This window comes from Macrobrachium rosenbergii, chromosome 55 (assembly GCF_040412425.1).
Source record: "Macrobrachium rosenbergii isolate ZJJX-2024 chromosome 55, ASM4041242v1, whole genome shotgun sequence".
In the NCBI taxonomy this organism is placed as follows: Eukaryota; Metazoa; Arthropoda; class Malacostraca; order Decapoda; family Palaemonidae; genus Macrobrachium; species Macrobrachium rosenbergii.
In genome coordinates, this window is record NC_089795.1 from 61,345,656 (window position 1) to 61,372,524 (window position 26,869).

A 26,869-nucleotide genomic window follows, 5' to 3' on the forward strand; every position below is an offset into this window, starting at 1 on the left:
GGTTTTATGGCAGAACCATTTCTAATGAACATCGAAGAAATAAGAATTATAGCTTTTCTTTTATATTTCCCTTGAGACAGCCACAGAGCTACTCCGTAATGCAGGTGAAACAGGAAAAACACACAGAAATACTTAGTTGGCATCTTTGGGTGTTTATTTTTATTCCATGTGTGTTTGCAAATATTATTTCAAATGGCCATATACAACATAATGCATTAAACATTAGTTTTGACAACGAGAGAGAGAGAGAGAGAGATGATTTTTTTTTAGATAGGAAATCAAATGAGGTCGGTAATTTTATAGTTTCTTTTATCGCATCCTAAGTCTTTCCCGCCTTCCGTTCTCAGGTATTCACGACTACTACTGACAATAATGCAGTAATATAATTCGAATTATTATCGACCATCATCATCATTGTTAATTATTGCCACGTGAGAGTAAGCGCAGATCATGAACCAAAGGCTCTTTTTACTGATGCAAATTGTGTGCCTGTACTTACATTTAGTAAGGATACTCTTACACAGGAGCTTGGAGACAACTGAGCTCTATTCGCCACTGTTTTAGATTGAACCACCAGGGTGCTGGCACGAGCTGTTGCTCTTCGAACGTTATTCGCGGGATCTACTCTGTTTTGATACGCCATACTGTCGGAAATGTAATTACAGGTGGTCGAAAGGGTACGAGGTCTGCATCGAGTGACAGGTAAGAAGGGTGACGTAAAAGCACGCACAGGCGCCCTGTGACATGCTGCTGAACCCTGCAGCTAAACCTGGGTTCGACAGCGGCTCTTTGAAGCTTGCACTATCAGTGATCCCAACAGATTTATCTCTTTAATTATGTCATTGCTCCTCTGTGATTTTCTGCCGGATATATTTTCTTAGAAAGCGAAATAATTAATGGTAAATATTGCCAATATTGCCATATAAATATAATGAGACTGACAAAAGAAACACACCCATCTCTCAAAAGCTGTTGTTAATACTGTTTCGGTTTACTAACTCGTAATATAATATTCATTTTTACCGATACAGCTTTGGTGTGTATGCTTATGCTTATGGTGTATTTTTGAAGACTTTCGATCGCATGTCTAAAACTTAATATAAATTGGTGATCTTTTGGCAATAAAGACAACAGAGAGAAGGCCAACGGCCAGATGAAACGTAAGTGATATAAGTTCTCAGAACTGCTTTTGAACTGTGCAGAAATAATAATAATCACAAGGATAATGGTACTGATAATTATACACATAAATAGGTTAGTACCAAAATTGTCGTATTAAGTACACACCCACCCACACACACACACACACATATATATATATATATATTATATATATATATGTGTGTGTGTGTGTATGTGCGCGTGTACATCTATGTATAATGCGGCGTTTGTGTCTGTGCGCCACAGAGTATGTGGTCACGTAATTTTCAAAAAGCCTTTTATACAACGTTTGCTAAGATCGAAAAATGGACGCGAGGAAAGAAGGAGAAAGAGGGAATGATGGCTCCGACACAAACCACTGAGCATCTAATGGCCAATGATAGGAGTGCCGGATGAGGCCGCGTTTCAAACACTCAGGCATAACAAACGAATCAGGTTTTGACCCAGATAATGTCCGTAGTATACAGCTCATATGTGCCTTTTAGTTAAACCTTGTTTTTTATTGGAATTTCCGAATAAATGAGTAGTTTAAGAACAGGTTTGTCAAAGGTATATTTAATATCAGAATATTTGACTGTATTAAATCTTCCATAGAACAAATTGCAGTGGAAATAAATTACTTTTTCCATTTCGAAAAATAGATTTCCAGAAATTAAAAAGTTATGTGTGAATGCAGAAATCATAGTTAAGTATCCTAATTTATAGTTATAGTTAGATTGTGGGAAAATCAAATATTAAACATAAATGGAAAATGATGTTAAAGTAGTTTTTCGTACCCGATTTAATTAAATTATGCTGTTTATAAGATCCTGGCATGAAAAATTTATATCCAGATTTCAAATTATAAACTAATTTGCAAGCACTTGGTAAATGTTTGAAAAATCGTTAAGGAAATATATGCCAGGACGTGACTTGAACTGAACTGATACATTAAACGTTACCAAAAAATCTAATGTCTTTGTTCAAGGCGTATGATAGCTCTTTCAAGGAAAGAGGTCCCAATTTTGTATAACTCATTTATCTTTATCTGGAGAATTTTTGTTTTAGGGCTAGAAGCCAAATGCCGGTTGCTAACCGTTTTCCCTCCTTTTATTAAAAGAACTAAAGGAAACTCTTTATGACATCTACTGAATTTCAATATAAAATTTCTGAATAATGAATATAAATACTGGCTATATATTCTTCCGCCTTAAATTAAAGAATTAAAAAAGTCTACTCTCACTCTCTCTCTCTCTCTCTCTCTCTCTCTCTCTCTCTCTCTCTCTCTCTCTCTCTCTCTCTCTCTCTCTCTCTCTCTCTCCCTTTAGTTTCAAGCAATCAGAAAGTAAACAAGTGTGAGTTATGACTGCTGTTTACGAAATTCAATCCTGTAAGTCCCGAGGCATTTGGGAACATTCCCATTTTTCATCAAAAATAGCTTTGTCTCCTCAGTTGTATGTTTTTGATATTAGTTCCATTCGTCTGATGGTGGTTTCAGGCTTTACATTGGTTGCGTAATCCACATTTTACTACATTCATGTGACAAGTGATCGTCTCAGATATTCTGGTAACGTGTAGCTACTATTTGTGTGATTACCTGGTGACCTAGAAGCGTTAAAACTCTTTCCCCCGATTCCATGTTATTTTTATTGGTCACTGCACTTCACCATCCCGAGTCAGTTGATTTTCCAGATATAGCTTTAGAACGAACCGGCAGATGATGCAAGAATAAAATAAGCATGGAGACTTAAAATGTTAAATAAAAGTTTCTTGTTGCTTCCATTAATTGTAGATTATTTATAATACAATAAAATAATGTTAGAACGTACCTGATTTGAATAGTGTTCCAGCTCAGAATAAGCTAGTTTTGTGAATTCTGCTGTTTTTTACTATAAGCTATCATTTTTGAGATTGACTATTTCCCACAGCTCTTAGGTATTTACTTTCATTTTTGATATTCGGTTAAAACACTAAATTTTCCGATATTATTGGAAAATGTTTGGCGTTTCAGGGTTCACATTAAGTTTCATATATAAAAAAATTTTACTAGATACCCGTGGCTAAGGTTTCCTACATGAAACAATAAGACGGCTTGACCCAAGATGTCTGAAAGCTTCAAATGAGACCTGCAATTTACGGTATTCAACTTTCTATGCAGTGAAATACCTTGAAGGACGCCTGGTTGGCAAAACACTGTCTTTCGACTTTGTGACACCATGATGATGTCATTATGGTGATGCATGGCTTAAAAATGGAATATTTAGCCATTTGTCATCTTTGTAACTTTTCTGCTTCTGTTATGTGAAGCTACACAAAATGGCTCGGGAAGAGTCTGCTGTTTTACTTAGCTAGGAAAAAATGATTTAGACGATAGACCTTATACTGCTGTTACAAGTAGCCTAAGGAAAAAGTAAAACCCTTATTAATAAGCCATATATTTGGAATATGTTCTGTCATGACCATTAGTAAAACGAAATACCATAAAGCCAACAGTATAATAGTTTTTTTCATAAAATATTAAACAGACAATTTCTGTAAAAAAGTAGATTCGGAAAAGCAAAAACAATAACAAAATGATTAAATTAAACACTGCTCATCAAGATCTGCATCCAGTTCAGGCAAAATCGTTTACAGGTCCTCCCTTAAAACTAGCTTTAGAATTTGAGAAGGCTGTTTATCATCATCACCGAGAACTATTACATGCAATAAAAACAGGAAAGGGGAAAGAGTCTCTGGGATTTGAGACTGACCTAGACCAAGTACAGAGTGGGCGAAAGGCAGCTTTCAAAGATGTCAACAGATGTGGAGGCTCCTTTTCATGATGTTAAAGGATGAGGAGGTGCGATGTGTGGAGACAATGAATGAAGAAGGATAGTAAGTAGGAACAGATTTCAAGAAGGAAGAAATTTATGTTTATCGGGCACATAGTTTCTTTTTCAGCATCCCGATGTACAGTTGCAAGTCAACATGGATCCGAAATGTTGTAGTGTAACTCCTGGAAGTGTTAGTATCTACTTCTTTCATATCGTTAATGGCATCCTCGAACAGAGAAATATGTCCCAAAGGCACATACATTTTATCACATTTAGAATTTCTGTCTTGTATCATAGGCCCCTAATACTCCTGCTTAATTAACTTCAGCTTACTGTTGGCCAGTGTTTTGCAGTGATTTTCAACTTTCTTGGCAACATCCTTTCCTTCCCCTTACTTGAACTCTTGTATAAGAAATTTACAGTGTTCTTACTGATTCCGTCATTAGAAGTGAGGTGGCTGAAAACATAGTTGCATTCAGGCCATATCTTCTACGCAGTGTTCCGTGTCGATAACTGCGTCTCATCCCAAGCATCAGATATGACATTGATTGCTTCCTTCACATTACAATTCCTGTAGGAACTGGACCATTCCTTCTATCATCCAGACCACTGAGTGGATGAGGAATGTGATGTAAGGAGACATGAACAACATCTTGTTCTCCAGGAGTATTATCTGGAAGGAGGAGGAGGAATCTGTTTGGAATTATATTTATCCTGGCATATCATTCAATTGCAGGCAAAACATAGCCAGTCATGTAACTATGGTTTATGACTAACATCACGACACCTTAGAGTTAGATTTCTGGATTGTGTGAAGCTCTTAGTTAATAAATCGCTTCACTGCTACTGTAGTCTGACTTGTTCAGTTTTGACTTGAGCATTCACACACGTTAAAAAAAATGCAAACTTCTAGGGAAATGGCTCAGCTTGCAGGTATCAAAAAAATTTAGAGTAACGTGACTAACGGGCTGGCTTTGCCTTGGGTAAAATTTCGCTCAAGTCAAATGCAGATGATGTTCTACATAATCCCTCTGTAACCCTCCCGGTAGAACAATAATCTCATTACACTTAAATTTTTTAAAACCTCGATGACCACTGGGGATCTTAATTCTGAATTTCTGAATAAAGAGGAAATCATTCTTAATATTTTAATTTTACAAAAAAAAATATAGATTTTGAGGTTCTGTAACTTGAAAGTCTTTCAATTTCTGACACTAAACTTAATCATGGTTTCTGTCTTGGATAAACAGAAGTATTATAGCAAGTTTCAGGTTTCCAACTAATCCACAGCAAAAGGATCCAAATATATTAAAAATAAAAAAAAGTCCTGATTTCCCAGAATTTGTCTTGCAGGTTGGTAAGGTGTCTTGATAAACTTCTGTAATCTAAATTACACATTTCTAAAATGTTAGATCAACCACCCAGGGAGCATAGTAGATCAACCACCCAGGAAGCATAGTACACAGAAACAATATACATAACCTACTCTTCATCCTGTTCTTTTAGATTAGGATGTTTGAAAGGTGCCACTCTTGCATTTTAAGGGAACTACCCCTATCCATAGTTTCTGACAGCTAAAATTGCCAAAAAGTAGGTATTAGAAATATTGTTGTAATTACCCACTCAAATAATGAGCGGACCCCCCTTAATAAGTCTATATAGCGTAGTTATTAAGCAAATGGCGTTATGCATTTGTCATGAAGTTGGTCCACTAGCTAGTGAGCAGGATTTGATACAGGGTAAGGCGGAGTGATCTAAGCGCGTTCCATTAATTCTCTGTCTACCTAAGCAGTGAATTAGGTACCTGGCAGTTAGACCATTCTGGTCAATTGCAACTTCGGGGAGAAAGGCAAAGAGATAATAACCTCATTCCAAAATACTAGCATCTTCTGACCCCCTCCTTTCTCCAGGGAGAAAGAGTGTGTAAGTGAACTAAACGGGAAGAAAAAAAAAAAAAGCTCATACACTCATATGTATCGTCGCTTTCCGGAATTATTCTTGCCTGCTTTTAATTACCGCATTGTTCTTGAACACAAAAGAACAAAGTCAAGGGAAAGGGGTTATAAGGAGATTAAACGTAAAGAAATAAAGCATTATCGAGAGCAGGTGAGACAATAAAGAAAAATGCTTGGTGGTTGAAAGAAAAGTAAAAATTGACAATAGAAGAGCTCAAGATGCGGAAGAGGGCAGAGAGATGCAGTGACAATATAAAAAGAATAAGAAAATTAGTTCTGTTTAGGGGAAGACCACGTCAAGCAAACTGATTTAATGACACAAAGACTGAGAAGAAACAAAAATTAATAAATGATATCTCCAAGCTGAACTTTCATATGGATGTTAATAAAGAACTCGAGTGGTAAATCTTGAGAAAAGTTGTAGTGATTACAAAAAGGGAAGCATATTTTTACTCGCTAATGTGGGAAATATAAAAATCTTACCGAAAAGCGAAATGGAGTCAAGTGCTTTTCATGGAAGCTAAAACACAAGCATTATGCATAACAAAAGATAAGAAACAAACATGAGTGCAAAAAAATATCCCATGTTAACATAGGAAAATAGTCAGGTTTTAAATATGAGCGCTATATTTATGTTGCAGAAACATCAATGTTATTACAACACTTACGCGGGTTGACTCTTATACACCGCAAATAGTTATTTAACTGCAATGAATAATTTTATTGTTTATTTCTTTTCGTAGTGAAATTAGACGAGGAAGATAGCCTTGAATATCAGCATATCTGTCTTGAAAGCCCTGTAGAATGTAGTTGATCCTAACAGAAACAAGATTCCAAGAGGAAGGCAGAACTGTAAAAATAAAAAGAATTCTGCTTAAGACAACTTAATAAATAATTCTAATAAATTACCATAATAGATTAGACAAAAAAAGTAAAGCGATTGTTGTCGCAGGCTTTCTAGCAATGTATTTAGTAAGATAGTAAACACATTCTTTTTCTTGTTGCATTTGCAGATTCTTGGAGGTCAGGAGGCACTAAGAATGATTGGCTACTACCACGATGGCGACAAATTTGGAATTCAGTAAGTTATCACTGAAGTTGTTTACCTCAGTAAGTTATCACTGAAGTTTTTTACCTCCTAAAATTTATTCAAATCAATATGATTTCAGTCTGCTGTGTTTACATTCTTCGGCAAGAATGTTTCAGTCTCCAGACTTAAGTACACAAACTAAGAGCCATAGGCGTTATTGTGGAGACACCCTTTTCAAAGCGCTGAGAAATTATTCGTTTGTTCAACCTCTTTCATACTAATGGTAAAAACCAGTGCTCCTTTAGCATTGAGAGTCCTTGTTATTTATAGGCAAACTGAGCAATCGGTTTAGCGATCGAATGTAAGAATAGATATTCAAGGATATCGGATGGATTTGGACTGTATGCTTGGTGTTTCACCCCGTCATACTAACACCATACAATTATGTATGCATTTTGAAAACTTGACGCGAGTTCGACTCTCCGACCGGCCAATGAAGAATAAGAGGAATTTATTTCTGGTGATAGAAATTCATTTCTCGTTATAATGTGGTTCGGATTCCACAATAAGCTGTAGGTCCCGTTGCTAGGTAACCAATTGGTTCTTAGCCACGTAAAATAAATCTAATCCTTCGGGCCAGCCCTAGGAGAACTGTTAATCAGCTCAGTGGTCTGGTTAAACTAAGATATACTTAACTTTTTTTGAAAACTTGAGGTCTCAGTTCAAAACAAAAACAATTTAGAATATGCATCCGAGAGAGAGAGAGTAATCCTTGATATTGACTTTTTTTTTGTTAACAGATTAGCCCATTGTAAGGCCATAGAGAGGTACTCAAGAGTTACCCATTGCTTTGTTTGTTCATATTTCATTAATGCTATTGACAAATCCAGAGTGGTGTTTAGAGCAATACACTCCTGTTTCTGGGCAGCCTGACGTTCAATTACTCAACAGATGATGAAAGATGACGCATATTGAAATAAGTAGTCGGTTGGCAATAATCACAAGGGCATCGTCACTCAAGGAGAAATGATGCTTTCAAACTCTATAATATAATTTTTCTTGATAAACGAAAAGAAGCTATTACTGCAAGAAATTTGCTGACAGCATTTGATATTTGTTTAAGTGCTCTTTGATGGCAGCATTGGGTTCCGGGTAGATCAGTTATTATTAAATATTGAGAGTTATTCGATAAAAATGTTAGAATTATTATTCCATAAAATGTTACTTGTGCGTAGTGAATCATGGAATGCGAACACAGCTTCAGATTAGCTATTCAGAGGTCTTAGTTTTGCTGGAGGGGAGTCTCATCCCCGACTGACTGCATCCCTTGACGTTACGCCCTAAACCTCAGTTGATTAGCTGACACTTCATTTCACATCTGGGGAGAACAAATAACGCAACAAGAAATATTTGCTTACTGTCTTGTTTTATTCTCAAGATAAATGATCGTATCAGCAGTAGAGGCCAGAAACAACAGATGTCCAAAATAATTCTCTGTGGAGCATTTGACATGATAATTCGATATTTACTAAAGAAGCATGAAAGACAGAAGGACTAATCTTTGTTGCCAGTCACTTAAAGAACTAAATAAGGCATGGTACTTAACATCATACATCTACATTAAAGAATTTACATTGCTCAAAACTAAATCGAAGACAGTAGCGAAGTCGATTCATCCAATTCTGGATTTATTTCCCTTATGAGGGATATTACAAATGCTCTTGATAGAACTTTGAAATTCGAAACTCAGTAGGAATTTAACAAGGTATTCCTCTACACCAAGGAGAAAAAGACCTAATTTTTCACATCAGTCCAGAAAAAAACACCGAATGAGTTAAGTTGTTCCTTTCTTTTATATGGCTCGAACTGAATGCTAATGTACCTGTTTGCAGAGGTTTTCCTTTTGTTTCTTCTTCTTCTTCTTCATCTTCTTCTTCTTCTTCTTCTTCTTCTTCTTCTTCTTCTTCTTCTTCTTCTTCTTCTTCTTCTTCTTCTTCTTCTTCTTCTTATTATTATTATTATTATTATTATTATTATTATTATTATTATTATTATTATTATTATTATTATTATTATTCTGAAAAAGTTCAAAATGAAATTTTTCCTAAAACTGGCTATATTTCTCCGTAGAACTTTTTCATGTTTTCCTCATTTACAGGGCTATGATGATGAAAGTAATAATAATCTTTTCCCCAGGCACATAACGAAAGTAAATGATTTGCTTTTCAGACTTGCAAGCAGCAACTTACAAAGCATTTTGGCAGACATGGATTCTATTTTAGCCACATCACCTGACTTCCTCTTAGGTGCGTGGACACGAGATGCTGCATCTTGGGCTACAAATGAACAGGTATTTATTCGAAAGCAAAGACGCGAGTCATTGCATGTAAAAATTTTATAGGCCGTAAAAGATGTAATTTTTTTTGGGACAACAGTGAACTGCTTAAAAAGTTTTAAATATTCTCAGATAATGCCTAAGGAGTCGGTGTTCTCTCAGATGAATTAATAAAAATCTGTACTCTCCCAGCTTCAACTTGACCTCTAAATTTAATAACCTTTCGTGACAAGACAAACGAACATATGGACGGCTGGAAAAGTTATCCACGCCTGGCAAAGGAGGTGAAGGAAACTCATTAGCGTCTGAGGTCAGAATTCCATTTACAATTTTTGTTTTTGCAATGTGGATGGGTCCACACCTATGCTGTTAGACCCATGTACACTATGCGCCCTTAATATCTGTTCATTAATATATTGCTTTTGAAGTCAATGGTACGAGTTTATTCTTACAGATGCTTTCTTTTATAAAACTGGATTCGATCAAATTTCTTTCCAGTGCGTTATTGGAGTAAACTATCTTTCTTGCCCCAGTCCGATTGATGACATGATTGTTTTCACTAGCATGAACGAAAATTGCACTCTCTTATGCACGTTATACATTTTATATGCTTTTCTATTTTTCCAATCGCCTGTATATTCGTTTGCACTGTCACCCCAGCCTATGTGTCGGAAATTTATAACACTGTTTCAGTTCTCTTGAAGGCGGCTCAGATATTCGTTGTCTTACATCTGCGTACAGTATATACATAGAGTATGCCGGTGATTCCAAGCATATATATATATATATATATATATATATATATATATATATATATATATATATATATATACATATTATATATATATATGTATACATATATGTGTGTGTATGTATGTATTTATTGTTTAGCATAAATCAGCTATAGTGATAAACTGTTTCGCTAATCTTCCTGATTTTATCCCATAATTACGTTTCAACTATCTAACAATCCACTCCATAAAACCATGCCATGAATAATGATTCAAGAGTAATTACGACCTTTAAATCAATTATTTTCAAATAGTATAAATAATAGCCAAACCAGCATGACACTTTGAAACAATTATGTTAGAAGTAACAATGATTACTTTCAAGAATATTTTTAAGTTGAATATATTTATACAAAAAGAGAATAAAACAAAAACATTTCTGTCATTTCCGGAAAAGAACGTAGAGATGAGGAAATCTTTGGAGTGATGACCCCAAAACTTTTCCTTCCATGTTTTTATTCTGAGAGGAGAAGGTTTCAAAATTACTTTTTTTTTGTGTTTGACCTCCGCTCTAATGACAAAAACAATAGCAACAACAGCAGAGGAATAATAGTACAAGCTACGATAGTTAATAGCGTCTTGAAATTACTGCAGCGCAATTTTGTTTTATATATGAAGATATAGTTTGATGATTAACTGGAAGAAGTAAATGAATGTTGCTTACTTTCTTTGCATGGAGTCTGCACATGACTGTTAGGTACCAAAGTTAATATTTCTTGCTTTATTATACATTTATTCACATACAATGCTTAAAGCACCCTCAGAAACTAATAATCAGAAATATTTACTTGCCCTTTAAATAAAACCTATCTTCAGCCTGTCTTTACTCTTAGGGCAGTTTTTACATATTGGCCTTTCCACTTCCACAAATCTTAAACCCATTTTCATTCAATTTTGCATTTTTTAAAGCCGAGAAAAATGTAACCTCGACTACTGTGAAAGAAATGAATAATGACTTTTTTTTTTTTTCATTCAGAAACGTTATACATCATCGGGAATAAGATTCCCCTTTATATCCTAGGGTTGATGGTAGCAAAGAACTGTTGAAATGTTTTGTCTTTCAAATTCAACATCTATACACAGTACCGGCAGCAATTGAAAGCCTGAGGGATGCTACTCACTAGCAGCAGTAGTTGTAACGAGTAGTTCTCAACCAGAGAAACGTCAATATTCTTCTCAATGGTAATCTTTTACACGCCTTAACTTTCTCGATACTTGGATATCGCTTCCAGCCGAAAAAGTCTTCAACATATCACGATTATTTTCCCTAGCGAGACTAATACGAACATGGGCGTTTTTTTTTCCCTTTTCTTGTTAGATAGACCTGGTCTTGTGCCAGCAGGGGATCTTTTGTGTTTTTCTCCACGTGGCTGTTGTGTTATAAATATATATATATATATATATATATATATATATATATATATATATATATATATATATATATATATATATATATATATATATGTATATATATATATATATATATATATATATATATATATATATATCTTTCCTATTATCTTTTTTTCGTTAAGTTATTCCCCGAAGCTCTTGCGGCATACTCATATTTTTTGCTCAGCAAAATGCTGGAGGAACATCAATTTTCTCCTTTATTGAGATGCTAGATCTGTGTTACTGCAAGGTATGAGAACTAGTCATTTTTACCTTGTATCCTATGAACAGGCTTTAGAGCTTCTCGTTTTTTGTTTTTATTTAAGAAAGACATTTACTTGCTCTCATCTGTTGTGATGCGTTTTTATCCCGTACAGTGTGTAACAATAATTAAGTTCATTATTTAAGTTAGTTGTTTTCTCAAAGTTATCATTTCAAAATGAAGCTGCATAAGCAAAGTATTCAAAGGTGTTCGTGAATTTAGTGGGCAAGGTAGATTTCACTAGTTTTAAGATTTATTAATAAAGTAAAATTTAACACTGACTAGGAAAAAAAATTATAAGTGCGTTTGGTTGCAAGAGTAAATGAATAAGTTTCAGTGTAAATGATTGGAAGAAATTCTTCAGTGAAGTCATCCTGAAAATTTTCATATGAGTTAAGAAATGTAAAAATGCCCCTTTGAAGACATCATCATCTGGGCAATCAAGAAAATATTACGAAAAAGCGACCGTTGTGGGTCTTTTGGGAAATTACTGCATGCCTGGCCTGTAATCCTCTGCCAAAGGTACTCGCACCTCTGTGTAAAACCGTTGGGAAAATGGAAAGCGAAAAAGAACTTAAATTCTGGTAGAGAAATTTTGGGGGAAAAAAAAAACCGAGGTGCTCGTTGTTGGTGACTGTTCAAGATAATCTTGAAAATAAAATGAGGGCACGTTTCAACAGCTCAAAAAGATCTTGAATTTTCGAAGAACTGTTTGCGTGTGTATGTTGATGTACAGGTAATATACAGATATTTATGGATAGAATTCGTGTTTATAAGTAATGAATCAACATGTAAAACAGTACACCTAACACACACACACACATATATATATATACTGTGTATATATGTGTATATATATATATATATATATATATATATATATATATATATATATATATATATATATATATATATATATATATATATATATATATATATATATATACATTTATAGTATATATATATATATATATATATATATATATATATATATATATATATATATATATATATATATATATATATATATATATATATATATATAAAGTGGTAAATAACTATACACAGGCAGTTTCATAAGCCATAAAAATGTTCTATAATAATAATAATAATAATAATAAGTGCTTAATTGTCTATATCTATTACAAAACTTTACCATGCTGAAGATGATTACGGTCATACTGAATACTACTGTGCTGTATAACAACAAAGAAACCTGAAAATGTCAGTAAAAATCCCTTAAAATTCGAACCTCGTCACTTAGAAACTTCTGCCTTTTATAACTTCGCGAATCAAGAGAATTATTTCAGATAAATCTCTTGGGGTCTTTTCAGCTCAGCGCAGATACGAACATCGCTAACTGGCACAAACAGTAATTTAGAATTTACACGTTACAGTCCTCATTTCGGTAGAGATATCCCAGCGACACGTAATGAAAAAATTTAACGTAGATAGTAATAAGGACGGAAACAGTATACGGTACCATATTAAAGGTTGAATTTAAGAATATGAAAATAGATGCACAGTACAATGACTAGCATTTCTTCATTTATGTTCAACAAGAAAAATTATTTAAATGTCTATGAGTTCATGTTCATATTCTTGCGTCAGTAAAATCAACAAACGAAGCAATATGGAGAAGAAGCAACTCGCACACACGGTGACGAAAGGAGCAGATGAAAGAAGAGGCAGGCATATTGAAGTAACTCAAAATAAAAGGGGAAAAAATCAAGGGAGGAAGGGGTATGGATTTTTGACAGCCAGGCTGAAGAGGCTTGAAATCTCATGATTTAGATGCGGCGTCCTAGTTTTCATGGAAATTGATACAGCTCCTCGGATCTTACTCTCAGATGAACCTTTATATAAGATGGCCAAGTTCGTGTGGGACTTCCAAGCTCCCACTTCGAAGCTATTCGATATCTGCTAAGAGATCATCTTTCTTTTTGTTTATTTACAACACTTGTATTTCACTTTTTACACACATATATATTTATATAATATATATATATATATATATATATATATATATATATGTAATATATATATATATATATATATATATATATATATATATATATATATATATATACGTAAAATGTAGGTGTTGTAAGTAAACAGTATGAAAGATGACCTTTGTGCTGATATCCAGTAGCTTGAACTGGGCACATGAGAGTCCCCTAATGATGTATGTATATATATATATATATATATATATATATATATATATATATATATATATATATATATATATATATATATATATATATATATATATATATATATATAATGAATTTTCATCACATCACTGTAACATTTTTATTTTTATATACACATATATTAAGCTATAAATGTCGTGTAATATACAATTCGCCCTACTTCGGGATTATTCTGTACCTGGGAAACTCGAAGGCCCGACAATACGTATCAGCGACATACATACATGCTTACATACATACATACATTCAATAATTTTTACAGTAGTAAGCGGTCATAAATCTCAGTGCTTGAAGTATGTTTAGTAGCTACGTAGTGAACACTGCCATTTTTCATCTAGTACGCTGATTTGTATGTTAAACTAACTAAAGATACATTCGTGCTTATTTATGTCAAATTCAGAATGGAGGGTATGTTGAAAGGGCTACTTTGTTCAACGAGGTACATGATAATATGAATGAAGTGGTATGATTCAACAGGCTTAAGACACTGTTTCTGTTTTTACTGGTACCGACCGTTTTACCAAAATTGGTTAAGTTGTTGCTAGATTGACTTTCATGAACATTTTCCCACAAGAAATCTAAAAATGAAGGGAATATTGAAGGAAGAAATAACGTTTAAAGATGAAATTGTCATAATACAAAAATTAAAATGAGATCTGTCGGTAACCTCAGTAAAGGTTAATAGGATTTTATGGCTAAGAATTGTAGAACGTTAACATCCCATTTACGAATGAATGAAAAGATAAAGATATTAACCGATAGGGACAACCATTATTAAAAATAATTTTTCTCAGATAAATAATTGAAAAGTTCATGTTTAGTTTCTTTAAATATTTGAAATTTATAAAGAAATAAATAATAGTATAACACGGTATAGATAATCAAAGAACATAAATGATATGGAGGAATAGAAATAAAAATGTTGAACATCCCTCCAGTTATCAAAAAGGGGGTGAGGTTGCTAGCCACTTGTCGCAGGTCAGCTCTTTTAACCTCCTGCATCAATGACAAGCAAATATCTGCCTTTCTACTGTTATGCTTCCAGTGGCAGCATTCCGTCGTCATTGGGTATACTGGGCCCTTTGCCAAGATTCGCATTACCAAGGCAGTGATTTTTCCTTGATGACGGTGAGGTATGTGGTGGTATCCAGCGGTTGAAATCTTCAGTCCAAGTACTTATTGCTCACTCCGCTGCTCAGTTCAGCTGATTGCCCGATTATATGTGGAATCACTTCTCGTAATATCCGATCGAGCATAATGGAAGAGAAGGACAATGAGACGAAGTCCAATAACAGCAGCTAATCTTGCTGTTTGCCTCTTACGCGCAGGGTTATGAAGGCTTCTCTGTTATGAATAATAACAAGGATTATTTGGCAGGCTTATGGAAGTACTACCTATGTAAAGTACCTTTCATATGATATATATAAGTATATATAATATACAGATAAGTATATATATATATATATATATATATATATATATATATATATATATATATATATATATATATATATATATATATACAATGTGTGTGTGAGTGTGGTTGCGTGTGTGAATGTGCGTCTAAATTTTGCAATTGGTAGTAAGATTTTGACTTTCAGGAATGAAGTCGAAATGTAACATTTCGAAGGTCCCCCTACTAAAGAACCGAAGCTCAATATTCCTTTCATTACTGTCCTCCTTCCTATATGAATTAGACAACGCTTCAAAATGAAAATACTCACCTCTACGAATGGGTTTTTTTTCTACCATTTTCTAAATGTCCAATTAAGTAAGTATCTCTCACATCTACCCTCAAACAGGTAGCTGTTGTTAGGGTAAGAAAGAGATACTCAAAGCTACATCCGTTCTCTAACATCTATTTCGGGGTTGGTTCTCTTTTCGGAAAGCGTCCGACAACTTCAAAGCTTTCCTTGCTAACAGCTTATCGACGTCACTGGAGTGTAGCGCGCCTTTAACCTGTACTTTGTACTTTGTAGACCATTTATGTAGTGCTTCAGATGTATCGAAGCCACTTCGTTCAAACATTTCTATCACAACATTAGCGGGGACTTTCTAAACCTTTCTTCGCATTCCATTTATAACTTCCAGATTATGGGCCCTTGTCTCACACTTATCAAGTTCAGCCATCTGAATTGCAAAGGCACTTCAAAATACTTCGATCAGGCTTTCAGCCCTTCTCTTGACTTAAACCTTTGAACGCGCCAGACATAATCACTCAGTCAAGTATGGCCTACTTTTACTTGTTTCACCAATAAGAAAAAACATTCAGATTTTCATACAAAACACATTTATGGTCTCACATGTCTTTCATCATAAACAAAAGAGGTGAGTGATTATCACACTTTTTATATTTTCCATAAAAAATAATACATCAAACATTAAGTCCATTGCCATATAAGAACATCAGTTTATCCAGAACGGCAGGCTGATACTGAATTTATCAGTATCCTTATATATATATATATATATATATATATATATATATATATATATATATATATATATATATATATATATATATATATTAATGGAAGTATACATGTTATGTATGTGCATATGGAACTTTTTATCCTATGATTTTAGCATACAAATGTCATTAAAGATAGATTATAAAGCCATATCGCACGACGGAAGGACTACGAAAAAGCTGCAAATACCTATGAAGAAATACGATTATAACCTCCTATTATTTTCTTATTTCTATGTATATTTCTATATATTGCCATATTTCTGCGAGAACACGTTTTTTTTCTTTCTGTCAAAATGCGTGTGTTACTAGGGAAAAGATTGTATATTACAATTTGTAGACAACGACACTTGCATTTTTGCACACGATATGAAAGAAAAGGATGCTTAGCACCGATGGGCACAATAGATGTGTGGACGCTTTTAAGACTTGTTCTGTTACCTGTGACCAGGAAAGTTTCAGAATGTAGAGAACTGTGAGGCTCTCGTATGATTCTTTTAGCTTCAGCAAACATCTAAATTTATCTCGGTTATGGTACAAATATTCAAAAGGAATACTGTCTTTATCCAAACACATTCTTTAGAGACATAGAATAATAAAAAAAAAAAAGTTCCACTTATAACAGTTCAATGGAAAACGTCTTCCCTTTAGATAACCAAATGGGATTGTTTTCGTTTAGAATGAAAACTAAAATATGTAGTCATATAGAGGTATTTATCTGCGAAAGCTTCTCTATTTCTCTCGATACGTCTGTTTTTCTTCATTAGTTTCATTGTTCCGGCAAATGTTTTAGGATGTACATTCAGATAAACTGTTGAGCTGCAAGATGTTTTTGTTGTCTTTCTTATGAAGTATTCTGGCTTTTATAGCTGCTGATACGCAACACACAGAGAGAGAAACGAAATCAAAATTTATTTAGGCTGGCTCTCTCCGTAACTACTTATCTCTCACATTATCAGATGATGTTACGCTCCCAGATCAATTCATACAGGTATAAGGAGGACGAAAAACTGAAATACTCTTTACATTCATCCAAATATTTTTTAAGCTTATAGGAAAATTACTTTACCTCATGTTAGTACACCCATGGAAACTTTAATGAAGCATCATAACTTATCTTCGGTTTCCTGAATCTAGATGTTACTCTCCCATCATGAAAATGGGATCATTGTTCTTAATTTAATCTAGCGTTTTGTCACCGCGGTCTTAAGCTCTTGTAATTCGACTTAAAGATATGGAAAATACGAAAAGCACAAGGTCTAAAGTATTAACAATATCTGTATCAAAAAGCCACCAAAATTATCAGTGTGACTTGAATAGATTATTGCTAAAAATCGCCTCTTGTGAATCAGTGGATCTAAACCTTTTTTTAAGTGACGGACCCCTTTCAGAGGCTGGTGAAAGCTCTCCCTAGCAAAATGTGCATAATCGTATAAGCTGAACATGTCGCATTCGCATGTCATGAACATTCTTTTTATTTCGTTTGAACATCAGATCAGTGAGGTCATCTTTGGCAAGGCCTTCATTACTGATAGTCTTTGTCGACAAGGAAAGGGTTACGAATCCATGTTCAACTTTAAGGTCACCTGAGCGAAAATAATCAGCAGCTTATCCTGATGTCCGCAGATTTCTGCCTTCATAGAACTCGAAAGTGTTTGCCACTTGCAACTCCATCTTGCAAGAACGCTTCTGACATTGAAAAGTTGGCATAGTTGTCTTACTCCAAGCTCCTCATCCAAAGTAACAGATTAGCCAAAAAGGTTTTCTTCATTCAGAGGGCCAAAAATATCCACCAATTAAGCTAAGCCATAAATGAAAGTCTCACTGTCAAATTGTGTGGTAGAGAACTTCAAACTTTACTCCCATTCTTGATCAAATCTCTTGAAAATGCTATGGCTCAAAGCTTTGACTAATGAATTTGACGACTTTCACGCCAGTAGACGAGACTTCTTTCTTGATTGTTTTGATGCCAATTCATGGCGATGTAGAAAACATTGGATCATTATTTATGGCCTCTTTTGCTTAGCAGTGTGATTAGCAACCTTATAGGATGCTTCGAGGTACGGATTTTGTGTTGGGACAAGTCCTGGTAAAGTTCCAACTTTCTCAAATTAAGTCTTCTTAGCAAAAAAAAAAAAAAAAGAAAAAAAACGCATTTTCAGGATGGACATACATGCGTGCTCTTCCAGCTTTTTTTTTTTTGTTTTTTTTAAGTTTCCATTGACAAGGTCCTATCCGCAAAGAAACCACTGTGGCCTTTGTTTTCCATCATGTTCGACGATTTAAGTGAAACTAAAGGATATATGATCTTTGTTTGGCTGCCAAAAAAAAAAAAAATGTTATGTAATTTATATGGAAGCAGTTAGCAATGGCATCAAAAATATATCTCTCTCCTCAGTTTTGTAGGAAAGGTACTAGGCAGTAAACAAAAAACGCAGTTAATTGTCTCTACAGGTATACCTGTTAAATTTTTGGTGATAAATGTAAATAGAAAAGTCTCTCATGCATACTTGATTGGAATGCAAGCAGATAACAGAATATTCTAACACTCAAACATTTAAACAAATCGATATGTGATCGATATGTGGATTGTAATTGGTCTAGATAAATATAAGAGTAATATAAGTAATATATCTCTCTCTCTCTCTCTGTATACAGTATATATATATATATATATATATATATATATATATATATATATATATATATATATATATATATATATGTGTGTGTGTGTGTGTGTGTATATATATATATATTTAGATGTATATAAATACATGCACATAATATATATATAATATAAATGTACAGTATATGTATATATACACACACACACACACATGATGACGCGGATGGAGAATTAAGGCCTATAGGTACCGTGTTTAGTAGTGTCAAATAGATTCAGTATCTGAATATGCAATATACTGCAGGAAGCCACATCTCTTTCCCTAAAGGCGACACAGAATCATTTTAGTGACACAGAAGTAATATATAAATAAACTGGATTTAAGGAAAAAGTGAACTAAAAAGATACGTCTGAATTTGACGATAAAGCAAGGCTAAAGTAAGCAAAAATTCACATTTTATCATATTTATACTAACACAAAGTCTTACCTAACAACCTGAATTGTACTACAGCGGCATCTTAACTAAATCACAGGAAAGTTGAACAAGAAATATAAAGGACACATAGGTATTCCGCTACTAGAAAGTACACATCCAATTTTCCAGTAGAGTGTAACGAATAGGCTACAATTGCTAGTGGCCACAAAACAAGTGAATTCTCTACTTTTATCTGCTTGCATCTGCTGAATTGAAGCCAGTGTGGACGCTGCCGTTAGAGCTGTTGTTTTCAGCGCGTAACTTCTTCGTTTCGCGAGGCGTATAGGGTTAATCACGCATGGCAAGGTGTAATACGGCAGCGCTTCTTTGATAACGGCAAAACGCATCTGCCAATGGGATGGAAATATAGGGAGTTAAACTTAAGATTTTACTTTTGTAATTATAATTTTTGAAACCTTCACGAAACCCAGGTTAAGAACCCCTGTTCTCACATACAGACTACAAATTGTTGCACGCTCATATAAGATCTCATGTGCAGCTTTATGAAAATCCCCATTGGAGTTCATATAGGCTTTGTTATCTCTTCAGGAGCGCGAGTTGTACGTACACAACGCCTTGAACCAAGTGACCATTTGGGGCCCGGAAGGGCAGATCGTCGACTACGCTGGTAAGCAGTGGTCGGGCCTGATCTCCCGTTACGTGCAGCCCCGTTGGAACCTCTTCAGCAGCATGCTCATAGAGAGCCTTGAGGACGGCCAGCCCTTCGACAGCAACGCATTCGAGCAGAAAGTCTTCAGTGAAATAGAGGAACCGCTTTCTAGGGACGTGAACGCCACATTTCCTGCAGAGCCCACAGGTAAGCTTCTTTTTCTGAAACGTCAGATGTGTCTTTTTTTGCAGTCAGTGGAATGTAGACAAGAGTTCTAAAAAAAACACTGGTAGACAATCTAATTTCACGGCAGAAGACAATAGGTACTTCCAGAAAATGAACACTTACTCCAAGCCTGTCACAATTCTTGCAGGATTAAATCTTGCTCAGGCTTTGAACAGAAACACTTTAGCCAGATTTTATAAATCTACATAAATATACATACCCAGACACCAGTAAACGTATTCAGACCCAAATATATATTATATAAGCAACAGATAATTAGCACACACAGGTCTGATATTCAAGAAAATGGTACCGAACGTAATCAATAATGAAATGAGTAATTTGCAAGTAGCGTTTGATGATCAGTGAGCACGTGTAAATTACGTTAACACCAGGATCGATTCGCATCATCAGTACTAAATATACATTCACCATCATTATTACGGATATTTCAGCCGCATCGATAGTTAGATGAAATAATACTGAAATTCTTTCTGTCATCTCATATTCATCCGCTTCATTCTGACTACTTTTCTATTTCTGTATCTTTTTACTCAAATGAGATTTTTTCCAACGTGCTGGTTTCATTCCGTGCTGCCATACCCTCATTTGTTGTTAATGGCAGAAGGATTTTCATTTCAGATAATAAATCGTTTTGAAAAAGAAAGCACGTACTTGATTAATGGAGAGACTTTCTGTTTCCAATTATGTTCTCCAAAAACCAATGAAAATCCGACCGTAAGATGTGGGCCAACTTTATGAATATTGAAAAGTTACTGTGAATCTCCATTCCTTCCAGACTCAGTTCATTAGTCGAAGACCTCTATAAATTACCGGAGAGAGAGAGAGAGAGAGAGAGAGAGAGAGAGAGAGAGAGAGAGAGAGAGAGAGGCTATCACGGGAAGGTCGATAGACCAGAATTAATTTTGCACAGGAAGCATTAACACGTCGAAGTAAGGAAGCCTGTACGGCCTCAGGTTGAAATATAGATTATTATACCAGCGCTTTGAAATTTGAATGCACGGCGAGAGCGAAGTCCTTTAGATGACGAATAAACCAACCAAATCACGGGGACATGATGGATTTTAATAGGTAATGGTGTTCGTCATATCATTGACCGAGAGAGTTGTTTCTCTTTGATGTTATTCGGTGAAAACAACTGATTTGATAAATGCGGGTATTGAAGAGGAGTTTATAGGTTTAATACGATTCACTTGAGAGTTGTAAATCCATTTATTTAGGTAAACAGTAATAATAAACATTAGATATGTAATATGTTATATATATATATATATATATATATATATATATATATATATATATATATATATATATATATATATATATATATATATTTATATATATGTATGTATATATATATATGTGTGTGTGTGTGTGTGTGTAAGAAGTGCGAAAAAGGTTAGCGTGGATCGCAGTATGTCGAAACATTTCGGTCGTATGGAAAGTAATGACGATGGTACCGACGATCATAAGTTGGTGAAAAGAGTATATGAATAAAAATGTTTAGAGATAAAGAGGAAACGAAAGACCTAGAAGGGATTCGATAGACGGCGTGAAAGAAGTACTGGAGGGAAGATTCTTAATCAACTACAAAGCACGAGAGTGTGCAAGATTGGGTGAATGGTGTAGAGTGCGTGTGGGGGTTCAGTGCGCTGCTGATTAGCATTCTGTGTTGTGATTAGAGTGGTTCATCCGTGATTCAGGAGTTAATGGGGAAATGAATATTGTGTTTTTCCTTCTCTAGAGCCACTCCCTTTTAGGAAAATAGATGAATGCTAAATACTTGTACATATATAGTACTACTGTGCACTACTGTGCGCATTAGTTTATTTATATACATATATAAACAGATGAATAACTGTGCTTCACATAAAACATGATATATGTTTTGCACATACTGAAATTTAGTTATATTTGAGCAAGTGCATGTAGAAGATATTTTATGTAAGTGTGGAACAACCATACATCTGCTTCATTTATCATTGAGTGTTAATGCCGTTACTTCCACCACCCATTAACCCGAAGTAATGCTAAGATGTTGCTGTCTCCGGTAACATCCTTGATGAAGATTTCATAAAATTCTGGGTAAGGTTTACAGATCTCACAGCCCTCTCTAGCACGGAAGAGGTCTCTGTTGGTTAGGCAGAATGTAGACTTCCACATCAGGCCTGCTACATCCTTTCACTATTTCACTACACTTGCCCGTGCTGTCGTAATCCACTTTAGCCAAAACAACCAACCAACATCGTTAATAAGAAATCTCTTGGCACAGAAATGAGATTCAGAATATAGCATATGCTTTCTCATAATTTCATTCATTGATATGCAAATACTTATGTTCGTACTACTTTGTCCACTTTTTTTTAATGTATTCACGTACGATAATTTGCGGCCCTATCTTTCAAAAAACAGCAGAAAACGTATATACTCCACAATCCCAGCTTAAAAAACTCAACTTTTACGCACTAGACTTCGGTAACCAAGTTTGATGATTCTCTCTGCTAAGAAAGTTATGGTTTTGGTTCAGTTCGTTTATTTGTTTGCTAACAGAACTGCGCAAAAGGCAACGATAGCAATAAAACGAAGGAGTTTGAAGCACCCGAATACATTGATCAAAAATGAAGTTCTTTTAGTTTTCACCTGCAGGAATAGCTCAGAATTCGTCTTTCTCATATATGGCTTGGTCTTCAATAGGCTTTTTCGCACATATAACGTAATCAATACCTGGGTAAACTAACGAAAGAGGTTAACCATTGATACTGTGTTTGTCATCGAGCCAACACTGTCTTGAATATTGATAACAGGATTTTGTAACTGAAGGCTATCAAGCTGCTGACATTTTTTGGTTATTAGTACAGTAACTTGGTTTTTATGACTGGACACGTTTTTATGGCTGAGTATGCAAAAGATATCTAACAGTGCGTATGATTTAAAATGAAGAAATAAATCATAAAAAAATCTGAGATTGTTTCCGTAAATTTGGGTGTGGGAAGAGAGAAGCTCGAGATAGTATTATATTCAGTTACGGAAATAAATGAGTGAAAGAGAACGTTTCGTAGAGAGGCTGAAGATGTGTTTAGCGGGATTTGTAAAGCGAGCAAGAATGGTGCTTGCTGGTGATTTAAAAACTAAGTAATTTTTGCAGAATTTAAGTTACTTGAATGATTCTGCTCTCAGAAGAGTAATGATACTGGCAATCCGATGCCCTTGTCTAGCCCTGACTTATTATAGACAAGAAGAAGAAGGCCGAAGTAAAGAGAGTGGCACTTGATTCCAGAGGAGAGATGAGCCCAGTTCTGGAAAAGGGGATATTATTGCAATCAAGGAAATGTAAAAAGAAGAGAATTCCCAAGCTAATTATCAGAGGGAGAAGAGCAAACACTGACGTAAGTGATACAGTGATTGTTAGATTTCCTCATGTTTGCAGATAAGTCTAAAATTGGCAGTTGGAAGAAATTCACTCAGCCGGTAATAGAACAAAAAAATCGCAAGAATGAAACTTGAGTCTTTAAACATTCAACCACTAAGAACAACATTTGCTAGTCAAGAGATCAAAGCTTTTAATCCTGGCGTAATTTAACGAATTCTGAGAGACAAAACTAAAGAGTTGACTTATTGTTACTGCAGTCCTATGAAAGGAAAATAATTCTGGAAGGTACTTTCATGCCAGGATAAACTCAGATAAAGATTTAACTTTGTCTAAATTTTATTGCCTAACCTGGTTGAGGAAAACGTAATTAATGAAAAATTTTAACATGAATTTGACTTTTTAAACAGCAGTGGAACCCACCGGGAATGAATACTTGAGGGTTGTTTTCCTCCTCAGTTAAAACTGAATTGACATAACATAAAATAAACAAGTACGACAGACTGGCGAAGATGAATAATGGATTAATAAAATTGAGATAGTAGAAAGTAAACATAAATCTAAAACTATGAGAATGTAAAATTAACAGAAATATTTAGGTATATAGCTAAAAAAAAATAGGCCCAAAAGTATTAAAAAAACAGTGAAAATGACGAATCCTCAGCAGAAACTTCAGGATTAAAACCAATCAAAAATTTTTCGCAAATCCATTGAGGATTGATTTGGTTGGTAAGGATATTTTGCAATGGACGTCCCAGTTAGAGTAAAAGGTATGGAAATATATTGTGATCATTTATTGATTATCGACGAGAGAGAGAGATTTCCAAGGATCTGAACATTAGTGATATATAGAACATTTTCCTTGTTCCTTTTAAATGAAAATAAAGATAGGAAAATAGTTCTGTACTCTGAAAAAATAGAATCGTAATTCACAAACTGTGCTAAATATTAACTATTGATCTACGAGTCCGATCAGCGGTAGGACAGATATGATAAATAATATTTCATTTATGCACCCATTTTATCTCGACCAGCGGTCTTAACATCCGAAAGAGGAAAATTGAAAGGAATCCAGGCCACACTTACATTTACATTTTTCCTGTACTTTGTTTATATCCCTCACCTTCTCTGAATAAGTTACGTTAATTTTCCCTTGTATTTAAAATTATATCTGAATAAGGGTGAAGTATATGATCTTCCGCGTGACATTAGTCTTTCACTGAAGATATGCAACAGGCGGAAGAGGATACGAAACAGAAAAATAAATTATGGATTATCTTATTGATTTTATAGATCTGTATTTAAACACAGTATTTTATAGATATTGGGGGTAGGAAAGAATTGAACAGTATTAAGACCCAATTCCACAATGGTAAGCAAATAATGGGCATAATGTAAATGGCCAAGTTAGATGTGGATATAAACCTGAACATTTGTAACTGCTACCATGCTTCCTATAGATGTGCTAAGAATCATTGTGCTTACGTACCAGGTAGAAATTCACTCGTCTAAAATTATATATAAGATCCAGATCTAATTTGCACTTTCCTTACACGAACCTGGAAGGTTTTTAGCGCCGAAATCTTTACGTTATTAATCTCCTATGGAAATGGAAAATGTACAGGCTAACATCACCGCCCAGTATTTTGGGAGCAACACACGCAAGTGCAAGGAACAGCCAAGTGACATCCACAAAAATCTTATGAGACTGTGAAAAGAACTTCATTTTGATATTGAAAACTTACGAGTGACCAAAGTTGGAACCAGAAAGTATTACAAAGTTTCGGATTGAAAGAGACACAATTTCCATAAACCGAAGTCACAAACAGCAACAACACCTAACAAATATTTTTCTCGTGCTGATTTTATAGGTTCGTTCAGATCTGACTCCTCTGATATGGTCTAGCATGATGGTCTCTAAACATTAAGGTAATTGAATGTAGAAAGTCATTCCGGAGTTTTTGGTAATTATGTTCACCTAACCAGTATTCCGGTAACTAGATACGATTAAAGGTCATTCGAGGTCATGGTATTTCCCTTAATTTTCTCAAGAATGTCACGTTATGAAACACTGCCCCCTTTGACAATATGATATGACAAAGTTACCTGAAATGGTCCCAATATCATAGTTATGAGAACACGAGTACGAGCACCGCACACACATTAAAAACTACATACTACGTGAAAGAAAAGCAACAGGATTAACAGACGACATCATTGAGATTTATAATCTTCATCACCTGTTATTACTTGGGAGGACGTAAAACGTTCTGTCGTTAATCTACTATCTGTGGCGTTGGCAGGCTCCTTATTACTACCTTCCTATCTAGCATCTGCTAAATATACTTCAGGTCCTTTAAAACGATGAATGTTCAAATGCAACATTTTCTGCCTACTGATGGTACAAAAATGAAAACGAATACGTATAATAGTGCAGTACAAGTTTCTAAATGGCATCTAGATCGGCATAATGTTGCAAATATGTTTATCCGAATGACACAAAAAGAAAAACGATTTTTTACATGGAAGAAATGAAGAATGAACTAGTATGACTCTGAAGTCTCTTTGGAATCCAAAACTTACTTCATTGTTTTAAAGATTTGAAAAAAAAATGAACTTTTCGTTTTGGTCTTTAAAGATATGTTTTTAAAGTAATCTAATAAAGAGAGAGAGAAAAGTTATATTTCAAAGTATGTTCCAAAGTTAGTGTAATAGTCACAGAGTTTCTGAGAAACATTTGTGTAATGCAGCTGTAGGTAAAAGTCAAGTTAAATTCAATTGCTGTGGACTGCAACATCACTGGCCTTTGATCCCCTGCTTGAGGAAGTATTTCTCAGACAGACAGACGGCAGTATGGGAGTAACTTGCATAATGTTAAACATATCTAGCCATTGAAATGCGTTAATGTTTTCATTATTATAATGACATACCAATGCGAGACGCTTTAATCTTAACATGAATCATAGTCTAGCGGATAGGGATCCCATCACTTATTCATGCAGCATTACCGGGTAACAAGAATAATGGATCTAGATAGGGGATCCGTCTGATGCTTGTGTTCCTGTCGTATATATTAAGAGAGCAAAGGAAAGGCGACACCTATGGGTTATTGCGTGTGGCGCTAAGACCCGCTCTCAGAG

General features: G+C 34.7%; 1 protein-coding gene across 8 annotated transcripts in view; it reads left to right on the plus strand.

Annotated features, from left to right (window-relative positions):
* Positions 1-26,869, plus strand: part of LOC136835323 (alpha-N-acetylglucosaminidase-like) — a 280,695-nt gene that overhangs the window by 242,074 nt on the left and 11,752 nt on the right. For all 8 annotated transcript variants that reach the window (XM_067098664.1, XM_067098663.1, XM_067098665.1 and 5 more), the window contains exons 16-18: positions 6,922-6,989; positions 9,168-9,288; positions 20,056-20,323. In XM_067098664.1, the coding sequence (XP_066954765.1) occupies positions 6,922-6,989; positions 9,168-9,288; positions 20,056-20,323 (457 nt within the window). The remainder of the gene's footprint in view (positions 1-6,921; positions 6,990-9,167; positions 9,289-20,055; positions 20,324-26,869) is intronic.